Genomic DNA, 20,654 nt, shown 5'->3' with positions numbered 1-20,654 from the left:
CTGCCTCTCTGTCTACTTGTGATCACTGTCTGTCAAATAAATAAATAAAATCTTTAAAAAAAATAAAAAATAAATAAAAAATTAATGTAACATGCTAAAAACCACTGACTTGTATATTTCAAGTGGGTGAATTATATAAAATTTAAATAATATGTTAGTAAAACTATTTTTAAAAAAGCATTTGGGGCACCTGGGTGGCTCAGTGGGTTGGGTCTCTGCCTTTGGCTCGGGTCGTGATCTCAGGATTCTGGGATCAAGCCCTGCCTTGGGCTCTCGGCTTGGCAGGGAGCCTGCTTCCCCCTCTCTCTCTCTGCCTGCCTCTCTGCTTACTTGTGATCTCTCTCTCCATCAAATAAATACATAGAATCTTAAAAAAAAATAAAAATAAAAAAGCACTTGAAGGGCACCTTGATGGTGCAGTCAGTTAAGCATCCAACTCTTTGTTTCCACTCTGGTCGTGATCTCAGGGTTGTGAGATCCAGGCCTGCTCTGGGTTTTGGGCTCTGGACTCAGCGCAGAGTCAGCCTGGGACCCTCTCTCACTCTCCCTTTGCCCCCCCCGACCCTGCGTACGGGTGCACATGTGTGCATGCCCGTGTGTGTTCTCTCATAAATAATTAATTAATCTCTTTTTAAAAAGCCCTTGAGAAGGAATGAGAGTTGAAAACTAAATCAACCTTCTCTCTCAAAAAAGAAAGAAAGAAAGACAAAAAGACAGAAAGAAAGAAAGAAAGAAAGAAAAAGCTCCTGAGAGTCAAGTGCAGAAACTGTGGAATGATTTGGAAAGGAAACAAAGGCAGGAAAAATGATGGTTGGTCACGCAAATGGTTCTCATGGTGGTAGATTAAAGCAAACTGTGCGCTGGCATGAAGAATCTGTCCTGTTGTCTTCCTAAGAGAATAAAGTTTAAAGGTCTACGCTTGATCCTGGCTCTCAAAAACGTGAAACGTAACTCCTGCTAAGACAGCTGCTTCCCTACCATATTCTTCGCCCTTATGGTTTCCTTCACGGCAGGCTTGGTCATGCCACGTAGCTGGCTCGGGATACGCTTTTCTCATCAGGCCTGCCCAATCTGGCTTACTTGTTCTGAGATCAGGTAAATGCCATCTACATGAAATCTTCTCCAGCGTACCTTAACTATAACAGCCTGTCCTTTCTCTAAGCTTCTACAGTGCTATGCAGTCCAGCCAATCTCTGTGTTTCTTGGTTCTATCTTGTTATACACATTTCTCATCAGATGGTTAAGGTCTTGAAGAGCAGAGTTCATATTTACTTTTTTTGTACCTACTTCCAGTAGCTGGCCCAGCGGAACGAATACAGCAATCTCCCGATCTTGTTGCCAGAATGCATTACTAAAAGTTGCAGTGTAACAAATAAACTACCTTATAATGACCAAGAGAGACAGACCTTGGTTCAAAAAGACTCAAGTTAACTTGCCAACGTTGCCAACTTCCAGGTGTGTGAGTTTGGTCGGGTTATCTAATTTTCTAATTTCTTTTTTTTTTTCTTTTTCTTTTTAGATTTTATTTATTTATTTTGACAGAGAGAGATCACAAGTAGGCAGAGAGACAGGCAGAGAGAGAGGGGAAGCAGGCTCTCTGCTGAGCAGAGAGCCCTATGTGGGGCCCGATTCCAGGACCCTGAGATCATGACCTGAGCTGAAGGCAGAGGCTTTAACCCACTGAGCCACCCAGGTGCCCCAAGTTATCTAATTTCCGTATGCTTCAACTTCTTCCCCTGGGAAAGGGGGGAGTACTTGTAACTGCCCCCAACACTTCTTGCAAGGGTCAAATGGGATTTTAAAATGTAAAGTGTTTAGCACACTGCCAGATTACCTGCAAATTGGAGCTGCCATGTAAAAAGCAAAGAGGAAAATCATGACTCATGATTTATCTCAAGATCAACATGGAACAGATGTAGCCCTAAAATTATGCTCTCCTAATGGAATGCTCTTCCAAATTTCTATAAACAAAATGAAGGGAGAAACAAACCAAATGGCTTTCGGTATAACAGTATCACATCCCTTTCTGGACACAGCTATGAACTCATTAAGGTCTTCAGGACTGTAATTTTGGAGAAAAGAAAAATGCAAAATAAAATAATTCTTAGAAAAAGATAATTCTCATAAATCTTCAAGTATTTTCATGTAATCTTTCTACACATCTGATAGTAATTAGTGGCATATTAAAATGATAAATGTAAGCAGGATGCTGAAGAAAAGACAAGGTGAGGGGCGCCTGGGTGGCTCAGTGGGTTAAGCCTCTGCCTTCGGCTGAGGTCATGATCTCAGGGTCCTGGGATCAAGCCCCGAGTCGGGCTCTCTGCTCAGCGGGGAGCCTGCTTCCCCCTCTCTCTGTCTACTTGTGATCTCTCTCTCTCTGTGTCGAATAAATAAATAAAATCTTTAAAAAAAAATACAAGGTGATTGTTGTCCTTAGCCTGTTTTTGGCTAATGTTAATTTTTTCTAATATTTCATTTTTTATCAATTTTTAATTGATAAAAGTCATTTCCCCCTCGCCTTTATGAAGGTAACACACATGTGACTGAATTACAGTACATATGACTTGAAAGGGACAGGTCTTTGTAATTTTGCTTCTGTCCCAAGATAAATACTGTTAATGGTTTGGTGTATGTGCTCCCATAGTTTTTCCCAGAGTACATCCAATTAAATCAATAAAGATGGAATCAGACTATAATGCTGTCCTCTTTTTTTTTTTTGACTTAATGAAGTATATAAATATATCTTCCCATGACAGGATAGTTAGAATCTTTTATTATTTTTAATGGCTGCATATTTCATTTTATGGAGGTACCACAATTCATTCTCTATGAAAAGATGACTCCACGTGTGTAAGTGTGCGTTTCAGCATTCAACAAAGCTTAAAGTTGATTGCTGATCACAAAGGATGAACGTTTAAAACTCTGACACAATTTTAAAAAGAAAAAAATATATAATTATTACAAAACTGCCTTCCCTAAGGAGCCATGCATACCTTGTAACAATCTTCTCTTAATGCTGGCATTACATTTTGATGAAAGCTCTATTTTAAAACTCACTATGCTACCCTTTATGTATAATTTATTCTGGATTCTTTGGAGACTGTTGTCTCAGGTGCATTTAAAAACAAAACAAAACAAAACTCCTACTATCATATAGCACCAATGGAAAGGTTTTAGAAGCCAGGTTTTAGCTCATATTGTCTGCGATTCCCCCGCTGACACTAATGGAACAGGCATTATGGTGAGTGGCTGCTATCACAAAGGTTCCACAATTAAAAAAAAAAAAAACCAGGAAAAAAAAAAAACCCAAACCAAACAAAAGTTCTTCTGTTATAAATAAACCTTGACATGAATAATCTTGATATTGAATCACTGTGGCTTTCTTTCTTTCTTACATGTGTCTGAGTTTGTAACAGAAGTTCAAACCCAAATGCCGAATCTGATTTTGATTTAATTTAATTTATTTAAGATTTTATTCACTTATTTGAGAGAGTGAGTGAGAGAGAGAACAGGAGGAGGGACAGAAGGAGAGGGAGAAGCAGACTCCTGGGCTGAGCAGGGGAGCCCAACTAGGGGCTCGATTCTCGGACCTGAGCCAAAGACAGATACTTAACCACTGAACTATGCATGTACCCTTAGAATCTGAATTTAGATAACAATTTTAATTATAAAACAAAGGGGCGCCTGGGTGGCTCAGTGGGTTAAGCCGCTGCCTTCGGCTTAGGTCATGATCTCAGGGTCCTGGGATCGAGTCCCACATCGGGCTCTCTGCTCAGCAGGGAGCCTGCTTCCTCCTCTCTCTCTCTCTGCCTGCCTCTCTGCCTACTTGTAATCTCTCTCTGCCAAATAAATAAAAAATAAAATCTTTAAAAAAAAATAAAATCTTTAAAAAAAATTATAAACACAACCCAGTAAAAACACTCTTTTGGCTTTCATGTATCTGTGGAGTATGTTTTTACATATCCATACTCCTGGGTATGTGAAATTCACACTTGGTCCATAACTCAGATCTTTAGCGAACAAGATGGCTCAAGTACATTTAACTCATACATTATAATTACATAATGACCCATAAAACCAAAATGGAAATACAGCTGACCCTTGAACAACATGGGGGTTAGGGGCACTGGCTTCCCCCAACCCCAAGTCAAAAATCTGTGTATAACTTTGACTCCCAAAAAACTTAACTACTAATAGCCTACTGTGGACTGGAAGGCTTACCAATACCATAAACTGTCAATTAAGATATATTTTGTGTATGCATTTTAAACTATATTCTTTTAATAAGGTAAGCTAGGGAAAATAAAATGTTTTAAAGAAAATCATAAGGAAGGGGCCCCTGGGTGGTTTGGTGGATTAAGCCTCTGCCTTCAGCTCAGGTCATGATCCTAGAGTCCTGGGATCAAGCCCTGCATAGGGCTCTCTGCTCAGCAGGGAGCCTGCTTCCCCCTCTTTCTCTGCTGCCTCTCTGCCTACTTGTGATCTCTCTTTCTGTCAAATAAATAAATAAAAGCTTTAAAAAAAAAGAAAATCATAAGGTAGAGAAAATGACATTTACTGTATTGTATTTATAAAAAATCTGCATGTTGGGGCGCCTGGGTGGCTCGGTTGGTTAAACGTCTGCCTTCAGCTCAGGTCATGAGCGCAGGGTCCTGGGATTGAGCCCCGCATTGGGCTCCCTGGTCAGTGGAGAGCCTGCTTCTCCCTCTCTCTCTGCCTTTCACTCTTCCTGCTTGTGCTCTCACTCTATCAAGTAAATAACATTTAAAAAATATTTTTAAAAAAATCTGCTTGTAAGTGGACCCAAGCAGTTCAAACCCATGTTAAGGGTCAACTCTATCAAATAACACCATCAAGTTTCAGTTTTAATACAATTTGAAACTTAGTTCTGCTTCTATATAACCTTCCCTTTGTCTTTAGCAGCACAACACAAATGATCAGGTAGCAACATGCTCTGCTAAACTTTTTCTTCTTTCCAGACTCCCTTGTAGCTAGATGGAAAGGATACATAGTGCAAGTTGCTGGCCAGGATTTCTGAGGATATATAAGGTGGCACTCAGCTGGTATGCCCGTCAGTGCCCATGCTCTCCCACTTCCTCCTGCCCAGGCCAGGGATGCAGGAGCATCTAGAGATGCTTGACTGTGGCATGTAAAGAAGGGTAGAGCAAGGAAATTAGAGGAGCCTGCATCTTCAATGACATCTTTTAATGGCTACCCTATTCAGGGACTGCTTCCAGAAACAAAAGATAAGATCCCCAAGGCACTGCAAACTGGGGTTTCTGTACTTGGGGCCAAATATAACCCCAATGTAGATACAGAAACAACTGCCATAAAGTAAGGGACAAACACATATAGGTTTGATCGAGATGGCAGTACAGTAACTGTATATCTAAAGGACTCAAGGAACTTTCTGAACTATCTAATTCGTAACTTCAACATACCAGGAAATTCATGGTCCCGTAAGTATTTGGAACAACTCACGTAATAGCTGCTTTTGTCAGCCAAATAATGAAAACCTCTTAAATGCTAAGAACTGGCCAAATATAAAAGTGAATGTCACATAAGGACAGACAATAGAGCCTAGAAAGTTTATGGTCACCTGGTTTTTGACAAGGGAGCCAATTCAATTCAAAAGAGAAAGGAGAGTCTTTTCAACAAATGGTACTACAGAAGATGGATAGCTGTGTGTACAAAAGAATAGAACTAGACCTCTACCTCACATTATCTACAAAAGGTAACTCAAAATGGATCAAAAACCCAAATGGAAGAGCTAAAAGTAGAAAACACTTAGGTGTCCATTGATGTTTTGGATACATGATGGTTTTTTAGACAGAACTCCAAAAGCACAAATGACCAAAGAAGAAATAGACAAATGATAGTTCACCAAAATTATAAAGCTCTTTGCTGGGGGACCTGGGTGGCTCAGTCAGTTGAGTATCTGCCTTCAGCTCTGATCATGATCTTGGGGTCCTGGGATTTGCCCCAAGTCCGGTTCCCTGCTCAGCATGGAGTGTGCTTCTCCATTTCCCTTTCTCTGCCCCTCCCCTCCCCTGTGGCCTCTCTCTCAAATAAAGAAATAAAGTCTTTAAAAACAAAACATTGGCGCACCTGAGTGGCTCAGTTGGGGAAGCATCTGGCTTTGGCCGAGGTCATGATCCCGGGGTCCGAGGACTGAGTCCTGGGTCAGGCTCCCTGCTCAGCACAGATGGCTTGTCCCTCTCCCTCTGCCCTACTCATGCTCTCTCAAATAAAATCTTTAAAACAAAACGAAACAAAAACCTCTGTGCTTCAGAGGACATAAGAAGGTGAAAAAACCCTACAGAAATGGGGGAAAATTTCTGCAAATCATATATCTGATAAGGGCCTAGTATTTAGAATACATATAAAGAACTCCTACAACTCAACAAAAGAGAAATAATTCAAGTAAAAAAATGGGCAAATTTGTATAAACATTTTCCCAAGGAAGATACATAAATGGCCTATTGGCCACATGAAAAGATGCTCAACAACTGTAGGAAAGTACAAATTGAAACCACAATGAGATAATCGCTTTGTGACAACTCAGATAGCTATAAAGTAACAATTGTTGGTGAGGACATGGAGAAAGAACCCTTATTGCTTGCTGTTAGAAATGTAAAATGGTGAAGCCACTGTGGAAAAAGTTTGCCAGTTCTTCATAAAGTTATATGGGCGCCTGGGTGGCTTAGGCTGTAAAGCGTCTGCCTTTGGCTCAGGTCATGATCTCAGGGTCCTGGGACTGAGGGCCGCACCAGGATCCCTGCTCAACCGGGAGCCAGCTTCTCCCTCTTCCTCTGCCCCTCTCCGTGGTTGTCCTCTCTCTAACAAACTTTTGGAAAAAAAAAAGTTAAACACAAGGTTACCATATGATTCAACGATTCCACTGGATTCCACTGGTCGTTACAGAACCAAGAGAAATGGAAACAGATGTCCACACAACAATTACAGGGATGTCCTGCGACGTTATTGGTAACAGCCCAAATTTGGAAACCATCCAGATGTCCATAAACTGATCAAAGGATAAACAAAATGGGATATGTAATTATATATATATGATATATATAATATTCCATTGCCTATCCAGTGTGTATACTAGAATATTATTCAGCAATACAAAGGAATGAAGTATTGATACATGCTGAAACATAGATGAATCTTGAAGACATTATGCTAAGTAAAAAAAGCCAGATATAGAAGGACAAATGTTGGATTCCACCTGTATGAGGCGCCATAATAGGCAAATTCAGAGTTGAAAGTAGAGATTACCAGGAGTTGGGGGTTACAGTCATCAGTGGTTTAATGATTAGTGTTTCTATTTGGGGTACTGAGAAAGTTTTAGAAATGCAAAGAGGTGAAGGTTGCACAGCACTGTAAATGTAATTAATGCTAGTGAACTACACACTTAAAAATGGTTAAAATAGGGGCAGCTGGGTGGCTCAGTGGGTTAAAGTCTCTGCCTTCAGCTCAGGTCATGATCCCAGGGTCCTGGGATAGAGACCTGTATCGGGCTCACTGCTCAGCAAGGAGCCTGCTTCCTCCTCTCTCTCTGCCTACTTGTGATCTCCGTCTGTCAGATAAAATCTTAAAAAAAAAAAGAAGGTTAAAATGGTAATGTTATGTATGTTTCACCACAATAAAGAAAAAGAAAGAAGGAAAGGAATGGAGAACTATTAGTGTAGTAACATGGATGAACCTTGAAAACTTCATTCTAAGTGAAAGAAAGGAGACACAAAGACCACATGTTATATGACCCTATTATGTGAAATGTCCAGAAGAGGCAAATCCATAGAGACAGAAAGTAGATCAGTGGTCGCTGAGGGCTGAAGGAGTGGGGGGTGGCGGTAGTCACGGGAAGAGGTAAAGAATGGGGGAGGGGTAACTGCCATTGAATTGTATGTATGTATGAATGTATTGAAGTAGGCTCCACACTCAGCATGGAGCCCAATGTGGGGCTTGAACTCATGATGCTGAGATCAAGACTTGAGTTGAGATCAAGAGTTAGACGCTTAACTGACTGAGCCACAAAGGCACTTCTGAATTGTACACTTTAAGAGGGTGAATAGTATCTCAAAAAAATTTTAAGTGGGCGCCTGGGTGGCTCAGTGGGTTAAGCTGCTGCCTTCGGCTCAGGTCATGATCTCAGCCTGAGTCCCACATTGGGCTCTCTGCTCAGCAGGGAGCCTGCTTCCTCCTCTCTCTCTCTCTGCCTGCCTCTCTGCCTTGTGATCTCTCTCTGTCAAATTAAAAAAAAAAAAAAAAAAATCTTAAAAAAATTTTAAGTGAATGTCAAAGATGAGCAATAAAGTTTTTTGACATGGAATGTTAGAAATTTCTTTATTCTTACTTAATTTTTATTAAGCACCAGCTTAATACTACAGAAAGTTCAAATCATCCTTTAACAACCCATTCTTCCCTCCCCCACCCAAATTCTTGATAAAGAGCTCTTCGAGTGAAGACACTTTTCTTCACTTTGCTCTCTTCTCTCTTCTGTATAAAATTTTATCAAATAAAGGCAAAGAACTGTGTACATCTTGCTGTAAAATGCTGCTCACGGCTGTGGAAAGTGTCTGTCCAGGCTCTTTTCACTGTCCAGGTCCTGAAAGACTCTTGTTCATGAACTGTCTCTTCACAAAGCAAGTCCACCACTAATAGGAGGGGATAAAACAGAATGAACAGTGGTGGTCAAATCACAGTGCAAGTTCAAGGTAAGGTCAGAATAGAAATTTATGTAATGACTACATTTAATCTTGGCCCGTCATCCCTTCAACTTCTTGAAAACACATGTAAAAACATGTCTTTCTGACTCACAAGTCAGTCAAAATTATGACGACAAAAAAATGTTAATATATTCAAGATATCTCACACAAAATATCTACCCTATGGGTTTACAATGCCTTAATGTAAGAACATACAACCAAAAATGTTTATTATATGCGATTCATTGCACAGTGTGACTCACTGAATCCCTACCATGTACTAAGCACATATTCGGAGTTAACACTGCAATGCAGAAACTCAAAGTATTCTGGCCATGGAAAGCCTCAGTTTGTTTAATAGTAGCTACATGAGAAAAGGTTATTTATCAACTGAATAGATAAAAGCGAGGGTCTTACCTTGCTAGGTTTATCATTCTGAGGGTCAAAAACTTTCTCACAAAGTCTCAGTCCAGTCTCTTGTCTCAACTGCTGTAAGTAGGCCCTCATCACCTCTACAATAAGGATTGGGCAGAACAATAAAGAACACCTTGAGAATGCCTCCCTCCTGGGCTGGTCACTGGTCTGCACAATGACGCTGGCAATACACTTCTACACATTCAAACAGGATTAAGAAATAGAAATGATAGTCCCAATGGTTTTGTAACTATTTTGGTTCAAAAGATTCTCTATGGGTTACACCTGTTGCCAAGAATCTTCTGTGAGAGTGATTCATAAGATCATATCCGTACTAAGGAGTCCGCTCTCGACCTATACATCAATCAAGACAAGGACAGTGGCGGGGGTGGGGGGGCGGCTAAAAAGTCAAATGAAGGAAATCTTGTGCCATCGAGAGGGAGGTAGAAACCCTGTTCTTACCATCTTCCTGTTTGTTTGCCGGTTTGGCATAAATTGCATTAAGTGGAAAACCAGGCTCTCCAGGAATGGGAAAATTAGTGATTCCCAGCGTATACATTTCCTTTTCACCTTGGCTTTTGGAGTTGCACTAAAAAAAAAAAAATTATACACATATACATACTTTATAGAGAAAAAGATAATAACATCGAATTTGTAATTTTTTAAGTCTAAGTAGGTATCTCTGGGATTACTACTATATTTGGGTGCCCTTCTAAAATCCAGGGAAGCCTGTGGACTCCTCAGAATAATGTTTTGTTTGTTTATTTATTATTTATTTATTTAAAAGATTTTATTCATTTATTTGTCAGAGAGAGAGAGAACAAGCACAAGCAGGGGGAGTAGCCGGCAGAGGGAGAAGCAGGGTCCCTGACGAGTAAAGAGCCTGATGCAGGACTTGATCCCAGGACCCTGGGATCATGACCTGAGCCAAAGGCAGATGTTTAACTGAGCCTCCCAGATGTCCCCAGAATAATGTTTTAATGAATTTCATTTAAATAAATGAAAATAATGTTTTAAATGAATGAAAATGTTTTAAATGAATGAATGTGCTTCTTTATTAATGCACTAAATGACAAGATCCAGGCCATGGGCCTAATAACTACTATCTGAAATGAGTAAAAATGAAATTTCAAAATGTCCTCAACTCTAAATGTAATATTAAAATGCTGTGGGGGCGGGGACCCTGCTTCTCCCTCTCCCACTCCCCCTACTTGTGCTTGCTCTCTCTCTGTCAAATAAAAAAATAAAATAAAATTTAAAAAAAAGGGAAAATGCAGTGACTTCTACTGGAGAAAAAGTCACAGGTATAGCTGATTCTACTGTGGGTTGTTGCCTACATTAATAATTAAATGCTAAATCTGTTACAAGTTTAGTGAAAAGAAAGACGTAATCTTTTTCCTACTCAAGCTCATGAGCCCTTGAATTATATTCTAGGCTCAGAGTTCTTAAATTGGGGTTGAGAAAGATTTCTTTCTTGGGAAGATACATGCAAAGCCTTAAAACACCAGCCTCTTATGTTCTAATTAGTCAACTAAACTACAAGTTTAGAACCCACATTCAGATCTTCCTCTTACGTCCATGCTCTAAGGGGAAGGAAGTATTATCTACTTGCCCTTAAAGTCTCAACGAGTCCAGATAGCTAGGAGGGTGAACATGTATTAGTACTGTGTTTTTCTGGTAGACAATCATCCAAGTTTAATTACCTTTTGGAGTTTCTTTAGACACTCGGAAATGTAGAGAGTTATATATATCAAGGTTCTATCAGCTTCATTCTGCAGGGAATGGGGCAGGGGGAGGTGGGAGGAACAAAAGTTAAAAAAGAGTCCTGATCAAAACCTTAACTATCACGTGCAAGAAATGAATTCGGGCTTTGTCTTTTGAGGATCAACCGAAAACTGTTCAAGTGTAGTTTCTATAGCGTCAACAGCTCCCATTTGCCAAAGGCAGTCTTCCCAAGCCACCTTTCTGTCTGCTCTGGGGGAGGGAGCCACCTCCTGCAAATTGCAGGAGCTGTGGAGCTGCCCAGCCTCTGGGTCCCAGGGAGCTGTGCTGGCAGCCCCTCCCTCAGGGAGGAAGGAGAGTTTAACAGCTGCCTGGAAAGCCTGAGGTGCACCATATGGCTGGCTAATTTTTAAAACCCTTTCACTTCAGGGTCTCTGTCGAGAATAAAAGCATTCCTGACTCTAGAGGAGGAAGCAGATACTTCCTGTGTATCTTGTTCTTGAAAGCCCCAAGAGCCCACCTCTGGATCTAACCAAAATGAAAATGTGAAGACTAGGTGTTGAGCAAAAGTGGCACAAACTTCGGGTCAGATTTTACAGTTAAAAAAGAACCCAAACTATACCTGCCCCTATTTTTAAGAGCATATGACATTCAGGAGAGAATGATACATGGCAAAATTACATTTATTTACACCTACTACAAACATCACACTTAGACCAAGCAATAAATACAAAAAAACACTGTGAATATCATAGGATTTTTAGACTACAACTTGTAGCCCGAAAGCCTACAAAAAAGATTTCACACCCTGTTTGATTCCAAAAGGTCAAAGTTTGGTAAGCAGAGACTGAAGCTCCATATTCTAGAAAATTATCAAGAAAAGTTGTTGACATTCCTGTAACTTGCTCATAGGAAGAACTCAGAAAACTTCTTTTTTTTTCCATTTCCCGCTCTCCTTTTCTGCCACCCTGCTTCTCAACTTCCTTTTGACCTCATTCCTCGAAAGAAGAGCAGAAAGGAAGAAAAGATAATTGAGGGAAGGGTCAGGATCACTGAACTTTTCTTTATTTCTCCATCTCAGGTCCAGGACACAAAAGTATATAAAAATAACAGCTACAATGCAGAATTTTTTAGTTCTGGACTGCCACACAGTAGGTGCTTCTTTAATGTTTATGAATAAAAACATCTAAATCATGGGTTGGCAAACTTCCTCTAGAGAAGAACAGACATTAAATATTTTAGGTTTTTTTTTTTTTTTTTTTTTAAAGATTTTATTTATTTATTTGAGAGAGAGAGAGAGACAGTGAGAGAGAGCACGAGCGAGGAGAAGGTCAGAGAGCGAAGCAGACTCCCCATGGAGCTGGGAGCCTGATGCGGGACTCGATCCTGGGACTCCAGGATCATGCCCTGAGCCGAAGGCAGTCGTCCAACCAACTGAGCCACCCAGGCGTCCCAATATTTTAGGTTTTGTGGACACAAAAGTCTTTGTCACAACTATTCAATCCAGCTGCTGTAGCATGAAAGCAGCCGTAGATAATATATTAAAAAATGAATGTGGCTGTGTTCCAATAAAACTTTATTTAGAAAAAGAGATGGTGGGCCAGATTTGGCCCTCAGGTTATCTAGTTTGCTGACCCATGGTATAGACCGTGGAGGAAAAATGAGAAACTAATACTGATACAGAGTCTAATATTAAGCACTATTCTGGGTGTGTGCGTGTGTGTGTTTGTGTTTTTCCCCCTGTTCTGGGTTTTTAAGGTCATACAAACTCATTCAATTTTATTTACTCCTCAGAACAACCCTGACTGCCAGGGAGGTTATTATCCCCATCAAAAAACTAAATTAAATATTAAAAGCTCTGTATTTTACCTTAATCTCATAGTTTTTGAAGAAGACATTGGCCTTGAAGTAATAGATGGCTTCATCCACAATATCTGTATCTTTTGCTAAATAGAACATAAGGGGAGGAAGGCAGAGAACATTAGCTAAGTGTAAAAATAACACTTGACAAAGCTGTAGAGAAAAAACCCCAGCTCAATGTTCAAAAGTCTTGGAGTTGAGTGAAATAAAACAAAGCCATTGAAACATAAGGTCTTTAGAAACAATTTCTAGAAAAATAAGCCCATGGTCTATTCTGGTAGCTTTACTGTTTTTATAAAAAGTATAGTCATTAGAAACAAATTAATCAGTACAGAAAAATATTTTATTGTCACCCTAAATCTCACTACCTAGAAATAACTACTATTAACATTTGGTGAACATCATTCCAGACATCTCTCAATGCATTTATAAAAATAGAGTGAGACAGACTAACTTTGATAAACTGTTGTTTAAAAATAAGAAGTACTCAATGTAATTTTATATGAATTAACATACTGCAGTTTCAGGGGAAAAAATGTCTCAATTGTCATTTAGGAACACACTGGGTTCACACATACGTCTTTCTTTTTATGAAAACTGTGACTTAAAATATACTTGTACAAGCTGTTCTAGGTGGCTAGAGACTGAGAAAAGCCAGAAATACTGTTGCAACAGAGACAGATCTCATTATACAATTTCTTGGGCAGTTTTTTGTTTTCCTTTTTTTATTTTAAAAAGGTCAAAATCCCAGGGTCTTGATATCCGGCAGGCGGTTGCAGCAATGCAGAGACAGGTTTTTTTTTTTTCCCCCTCCAGAGAGTTATTTATATTTCTAGTCCATGACTGCTAACCCTCTCATACAGCAGAAACACAAAGTAATCCTGGAGGTTTAGTATTCTGATTCAGCGGTCTTTAACCCTGCTCGTTCCCCTGCTAAAGAATTTCAAAAGAATTCTAACTCTAGACTCCTGTTCTTTCAATTTTCTTATCTGCAGAAAGGACACTTCCTCAGAGGACTCAGTGTGTACAAAACCAGCTAGTTCTTCTAAACGTAACCATGTGAGGGGGGGTGGGTGGGCTACAAGATTTGGAACCTAGAAGGGTGTTTGGCACACAAAGGTGTTAAAAAGGTGTCTGATGAATGTAAATAAATGAATTTATTATTATTATTATTTTTTAAAGATTTTATTTATTTATTTGACAGAGAGAGATCACAAGTGGGCAGAGAGGCAGGCAGAGAGAGAGAGGAGGAAGCAGGCTCCCTGCTGAGCAGAGAGCCCGATGCGGGACTCGATCCCAGGACCCTGAGATCATGACCTGAGCCGAAGGCAGCGGCTTAACCCACTGAGCCACCCAGGCGCCCCTAAATAAATGAATTTAATTAATGCTAACAGTTATTCAGCTCACAGCACAGGCTTGTACTCCTTCATGATTGTAGTTCTGTTCTAATCCCACGCCCTAGGGATTCATTTCCTGTCTACAGAAACCATTAAGATCTGGTTTCCTGGGGTCCTGTTCTCCCTCAAGGGCCCATGAACTGTTGCAGAGGTGGTAATTAGATCTACCCCATCCTTGGTCAGTTGCACCTTCTGATATGCTACATGGTATTCTGTACAGATCTAAAAGAGTTCTTCTCAAGGAATCTGGACCAATATTGATTTTTTATTCCTTCTTTGCACTATAATTCTTTTAGATTAGTATTTTTCTTTTTGGTCTTTTTTTCTCATCTGTTCCTTTTCCTTCACTTCGGAATCAAGTAAGAACGGTGGGGACGCACCAAATTTATTTACTTTACTGAGCTTTCGACTGATGCTGAGAACAAAATTAAAAAGAGGTCACATCAAATAGTCTGGCAGAGGAATGAAGATGGGGCCAGTGAAAAATTGGCAATGAAAACCATGGTCCTGAAAACCTTGAATGGAACTCAGTGCAGATGCTTTCTGGGTGCAGGGAAACCACGTCTAATATAATACAAATTACATTGTTGGCAGAACATTTAAGAATGTGTCAGAGGAGTCTAAAAAGAATGGGGCTTTCTAAAGCGTAAGAAATGGTTCAAGAAAAGAGAAAGTACCAAAAAAGAAAGCAAAGATATAAAATTGAAAAAAGCAAGAGAAAGAATGTGTAATGTTATATAGGACACTTAAGATTTAAGATTGAGGGCGCCTGGGTGGCTCAGTGGGTTAAGCCGCTGCCTTCGGCTCAGGTCATGATCTCGGGGTCCTGGGATCGAGTCCCACATCGGGCTCTCTGCTCAGCAGGGAGCCTGCTTCCTCCTCTCTCTCTCTTTCTCTGCCTGCCTCTCCATCTACTTGTGATCTCTCTCTGTCAAATAAACAAATAAAATCTTTAAAAAAAAAAAAAGATTTAAGATTGAGGTACTGTGAAAATGAAGATCCTGAAAAATGAATAAAGGAAGTAGGTATAGATGGGGGAAGGTGTTAATTTTTTTTCCCTCCAGCTTTATGACAGAAGAAGGATGGGAACATGGTGTTCTACAGAAGTAGCAACATTAAGCACTTTGTAAGAACGGAGAGTGATGACAGAACAGTGTTGAGAATTAAGCACATTTCCTCTTCCCTCTCAACAAATACCCAGGAGATCTCAGGAGCAATAATACATTTTCTTACTAGATACAACATATACTCATGCTCTTGAAAAGTCTAGAATGTGTATCTACCAAGCAAACAGAAAATACAAGAGCAGTCGGAGACAGAGGACTGAGCTAAGAATTTGCCTGATTTGATAATGTCAGAGAGTTGTTGGATGTTTCCTAGGAAAATCTGAAAATAGTGGAAAGAAGTTTCAACTTACTCTCTCTGGGGGCGGGTCCTTTGAACTGACTTCTGATAGGCAACAGCGCCATGTTTCCAATGAGTTTGGTGTCCGGATCCATGAGCGATGAGTGGTAAGCCTATAGTGGCAAGCCAGGTAAGAAGACGGAGACAAAGAGAACAAATGTCAGTGGGGCAGACGAGTAACATTTCTCCAAAGGAAATATGAGGAACCCACCCAAGATTAACTAGGAGAGGAGGAAAAAAGGATGATCGTAGCAATATGCTGGAGCTGGCTCTTACTGGCTCATGAAAACAAAATGCTAAATTTTGAGTAATTTTAAAATTTTTATTTATTTATTTTTAAAGATTTTATTTATTCGAGAGAGAGCAAGAGTGAGAGATTACAAGCAGGGGGGAGCAGCAGGGGGAGAGGGAGAAGTAGGCTCCTTACCAAGCAGGGAGCCCAGTGTGGGGCTCAACCCCAGGAACCTGAGATCATGACTGGAGTAGAAGGCAGACGCCTAACTGACTGAGCCACCCAGGCACCTCTAGAACAATTTTTTAAAAAGATTTTATTTATGTGAGAGTGAGAGCTGAGAGGGAAGAGGGCAAGAGGGAAAAGCAGACTCCCTGCTGAAGAGGGAGCCCAAAGCGGGACTTGATCCCAGGACTCCAGGATCATGACCAGATGCTGAAGGCAGTCACTTAGCCAACTGAGCCACCCAGGTGCCCTTGAGCAATTTTTAGAATATTTTTATTTATTTAAGTAGCCTCTACACCCCACGTGGGGCTCAAACTCAACAGCCCTGAGATCAAGAGTTGCATGTTCTTCCACCTGAGCCAGGCAGGTGCCCCAAATTTTGAGGAATTTTGACAAATTTTGAGGCAAGCTGGTTGTTAAATGCAACCATTACTAAAAATTAAATTGTATAAACTTGCAACTAAGTAGATTATATTGAAAGCATGGTAATAAATACTCAAAATTCATTATTTCCTATTTTAAAAAATTATTTCATGTCCTTTACGATCTTAAGGTTGCTTATCACTTTTGTATCTTTGTGTCAAAAATACTATGTAGGGGTGTGCTACTGTGCATCTTCCAATTCCATGTTCAGTGACATCACATTGGTAACTGGTGGGAGTTATTTATGCTACAAAAATAGGCAGACACCATATTCATCAGGGGTATACCGCCCCCCTAGCTATTGTTGCACCAGAACCCAAGCACTAGATTTTCACTTTTGCCACTTCCTGGCTGTGTTTGACCAAGACTCACTTCTCTTCTCTTAGCCTGTTTCCAAATTTATAAAATGAAGAGATATCTATTGCTCTCAGTGGGTAGGTGTGAGTTAAAGGAGCAGGGGAAATCACATTTATGAGAGCAATTTGTATGCTGATTACTAGTTCTGCTTTTTATAAGACGTCTGGCTTTTAGTAACACATGAAGCATATCTGTGCTTCTTTCATATATTCATATACATATATATATTCACATACTCATTCACCCACCGAACGATTAGCAAGCACCTTCTCTGTGCAAGGCATGGTGATACAATGGTATGCAAGACCAGTATGATCGCTAACCTTCAAGCTAATGGGAGAGGCAGGTATTAAGCAAGAAATCACAGGGAAGTCCAGGAATGAGCCTAGGACTTTTTTAAAGTCTAGTTTAAAATCTGGCTTTACTTACCACAAGTACTGTTGGGTAAGTTACTATACTTCCCTGAGCCTCAATTTCCTCCTCTGCAAAATGGGAACCATAAGTATCTACTTCACAGGGTCACTGTGAGGATTAAATGGGATAATTCACATGCAGCGTGTATACAGCTCAGGGCCTGTCAGGCCGCACAGCAGGAACTGAACGGTACCGACAGGATTCATCAAGTAAGTATCTCTATCTAGGGCTTGTTCCTTTTTGTCACAGGAATGCTTCATCTAAAGCAGCCTTCGCCCACCCCTTCGCCAGCTGTCTTGTTATCCATCTATTTCCTCCATCGCATTTGCCACTATCTGAAACTATCTTCTGGGAGCCTGGGTGGTTCAGACTCTTGATTTCAGCTCAGGTCACGATCCCAGGGTCCTGGGATGGAGGGAATCCTGCATCAGGCTCCTTGCCCAGCAGGGAGCCTGCTTCTCTCTCTGACTCTGCCTGCTACTCTGCCTACTTGTGCTCTCTCTCTCTCTGACAAATAAATAAATAAAATCTTAAAAAAAAAACAAAACCAACTCTTTATTTACATTTACATGTTTGTCTCCCTGTTAGAAGGTAAACTCCTTGAGTATAGGGATGTGTTGGCCTTATTCACTGCTGTAACAGTACTTGGCATGCAGCAGGCGCTCAGTAATGTTTTTTGTGTGTGAGTAATCACGTTATTGAACCTCTTTTCCTCATCTGCAAAATGGAGACCATGATGGCGATAGTGAGAGCCACCAGACTGGCTGTCAGAAATGAAGGACAACTAGACCACTATCAATTTTACTCCTACCCTGAGGCACACGAAAACAGAAACACTTGGAAACCAGGAGCGGACCCTGCGTCTGCTCTGACGGCCCTACACCCGGCAGCTAAGGGTGGCCACCACTGCCGGGGCGATAGAGGAGGAGTCCGGGAAGTGGGTATGACAGTGAAAAGCTGCGGGAGGGACCCGCCCCCTAGGGCTGAAGAGGAAGTAGGCCTGCCGGAGGGAAAAAAAGAAGCCGGACCCTAGACTTGAGAAATGAAAAATAAAAAGCACAGCCCTTCGCTTCTCAGCTTTAGTGAATCTTTGGGGATCCTGCCGGAGTCAGGGAGTACAGAAAGAGCGAGAGAAGGGGTCGGCACTGGAGCGAAGGGGGCGAGGGGGGCTGAGACAGCCTCCTCTGCACATTCAGGGTCTCTGGCCCACTCTGCCGCGGCCCCGTCCCCCCTGGCCGACACCCCCCTGGCCAACTCAATCCTACACCGACCGGCCCCCTTTTCTCGCTTCTTCCCTTCTCAGGCCCCGCTTTTTCTTTGCCCTCCTCGGCCCCCTTCTCTCAGCTTATGCACGATTTCTCGCCGCTCTCCCCCCTCAGTTCTCGCCATCTTCCCACACCGCGAACTGGTTCCCCTACCGGCATCTCGACGGCGCCCAGGTTTCAAGCTAGACGAGGAGGATGGGGTTCGAGCTCGGCGCTTCCGGTCCGGCGGCCCGGGCGGGGTAAGCGGAAGTTAGCCGGAAGGGGAGGGTGAAGGGAGGACGCTGCACTTCCGGTCTTGCTGTCCCGCCGCGGGCTGCTGCGGCTGCGCGCGGCCGAAGGGACACTAGAGGGCGCCCGAGCATAGGGGCTGTGAGTGCTGCGCATGCGTAAAGTGTGCGCGAAGTGGGGCTAGATCTTGGGTTCTAGAAGCCTTGGGTTTTTTCTGAGTTCATCTTTTCAGTGAAGCATTCTCTGGATCACAATATTTTAAATTCAACCTACTCCACTCCCCTGTGTCATCTTTATTTCCCTCCTTTTTCCTTATGATTCTTTTATTATTTAGCTTACTTTTGCTATTTGTTTCCCCATTCATGTGAATGTCAAGAAGGCTGGGTTTTTGTCTGTTTGGTACACTGTTGCATCCCCTGCACCTGTAATAGTGACGTACATAGTAAGCGTCAATAAGTATTTGATAAGTGAATAAATGAACCCAACTGGTTTGTTCTGCATTTAACAATGCATAAAGGGGCGTGCTCTAGAAGGGATTTATGTATTACTCTGTACTCCAATTTTTCTTGTGTAAAAACTATGAAAGTGGACTCTGGGTTCGAATCCCAGCTCCAACATTTCCTAGCAGTGTAATTCTGAGCAACTTAATTAACCTCTCTGTGCCTCTGTTTCCTGAAAATGGAGATACTACTTACCTCATAGTTTCCTGAGGATGAAATAAACTACATGTAAAAAGCTTAAAGCTCACAAGCCTGGAACATACTAAAAGTGCAGTTTTTTACCTATTGCTACAAAGCACTTCATGTGTTAGTTTGCAAACTGGCCCCCGTACACAGAGGGTAAGGACAGACTGAAGAGGCAGACCAATCCGGATGTACAGGTGGTGATTTTAGTAAGCGAGGGAACTTACTTGTGAGGCTTATTGTTAAAGGATTTTGTGTCCCCTTAGTGCCTGCAGTTCTTGGTCATGCTACCTCGAAGAATGAAGAGGTAGACCAGATGAAGAGTGGTGGGCAGCAAAGCAAAGTTTATTGAGCAAGAAAGAGTACAAAGCTCCTGGAGAGGGAGGGGGATGCAAGTGGGTTACCCTTAGAGTTTCTAAGTTTAGTGGTTTTTACGAGCTCTTTTGCGTCTGCCTATTAGTTGATGTCTATGTGTTGATGGTCTTTTTATTTTTTGCTGACATTTGGGAGCTTATGTCTTACTTGCCCCTTGCCTATGGTATTGACAAATGCTTTTGTGGTTGTCCTATTTTAGGATGCTTTGCATAAGTCATTTCTGCAAAGGCTGCAAAGCAGAATGTCAGTGCGGTCCTGTCTAAGCTGCAAACAGGATGTCAGTGCTGTTTTATTTTAGCTGTCCTGACTGCATCATATTTTCTTGTTAGGGACCCTAGCCCTGACTATCTAACTGGCCAGCTAACTCCTAACATTATCTCTGGAGAGACAAGAGTAGATCTCTTCACCTGCCTATTGCCAGAATGTTGTTAAGTTTGTACAGAAGCCTTAACTGGGTTCAGTCATGTCCAATGGTCTCAACACCTTATTCCCTCCAGTCTTTTCCTTAGAACGTCTCTCACAGTGAAGGGTAGGAGGGGTGAAGAATCTCCCATTGTCTGGGCCCAGTTCAAAGGTCAACCAGTGGTCACATCCTCTTGATTCTCTTCTTCAACATCACCCTAAGAGCCAAGTTCATTGCTGCCTCAGGCTATTTCTTCAGCTAGTCCCTCAGACGGAAAAGTCTGTTCAATGTTCCTACTATTGATTTCTCATTCAGGTTTCTGGGCAAATAGTACCATTCAGGAACCTTCTTTGACAATGAGCTCAAATGAGTCCCTTTGTCACTATCCATTTCATTACTGTTTTCATTTCTACCCACATTCCTTATCAAGGTTTCCTTGTTTACGGTCTCAAGGGCCCCTCATGTCAGCTCTAAGAGCGTAAGGCCTTGTCTGGCACCCACCAGTAAATTTTTCCACAGAATCACGTCAGACTCTCTG

The 20,654-nt window shown here is 41.5% G+C and overlaps 1 protein-coding gene across 1 annotated transcript; it reads right to left on the bottom strand.

The window, feature by feature from the left end:
* Positions 1 to 8,323: 8,323 nt before the first annotated feature.
* On the bottom strand, positions 8,324 to 18,681 carry ARPC3 (actin related protein 2/3 complex subunit 3). Its single transcript, XM_044244294.1, has 7 exons — positions 18,581 to 18,681; positions 15,525 to 15,624; positions 12,720 to 12,796; positions 10,832 to 10,900; positions 9,591 to 9,717; positions 9,132 to 9,226; positions 8,324 to 8,663 (listed from the first exon to the last, which is right to left on the bottom strand). The coding sequence occupies exons 1-7, from the start codon at positions 18,584 to 18,586 to the stop codon at positions 8,601 to 8,603; spliced, it is 537 nt and encodes a 178-aa protein (XP_044100229.1). The 5' UTR covers positions 18,587 to 18,681; the 3' UTR covers positions 8,324 to 8,600.
* Between the last annotated feature and the right edge of the window lie 1,973 nt (positions 18,682 to 20,654).

The sequence above is a fragment of the Neovison vison genome, chromosome 3 (assembly GCF_020171115.1).
Source record: "Neovison vison isolate M4711 chromosome 3, ASM_NN_V1, whole genome shotgun sequence".
In the NCBI taxonomy this organism is placed as follows: domain Eukaryota; kingdom Metazoa; phylum Chordata; class Mammalia; order Carnivora; family Mustelidae; genus Neogale; species Neogale vison.
Note: the sequence above shows the minus strand (reverse complement) of the source record. Positions and strands in the feature narration are given on the sequence as shown.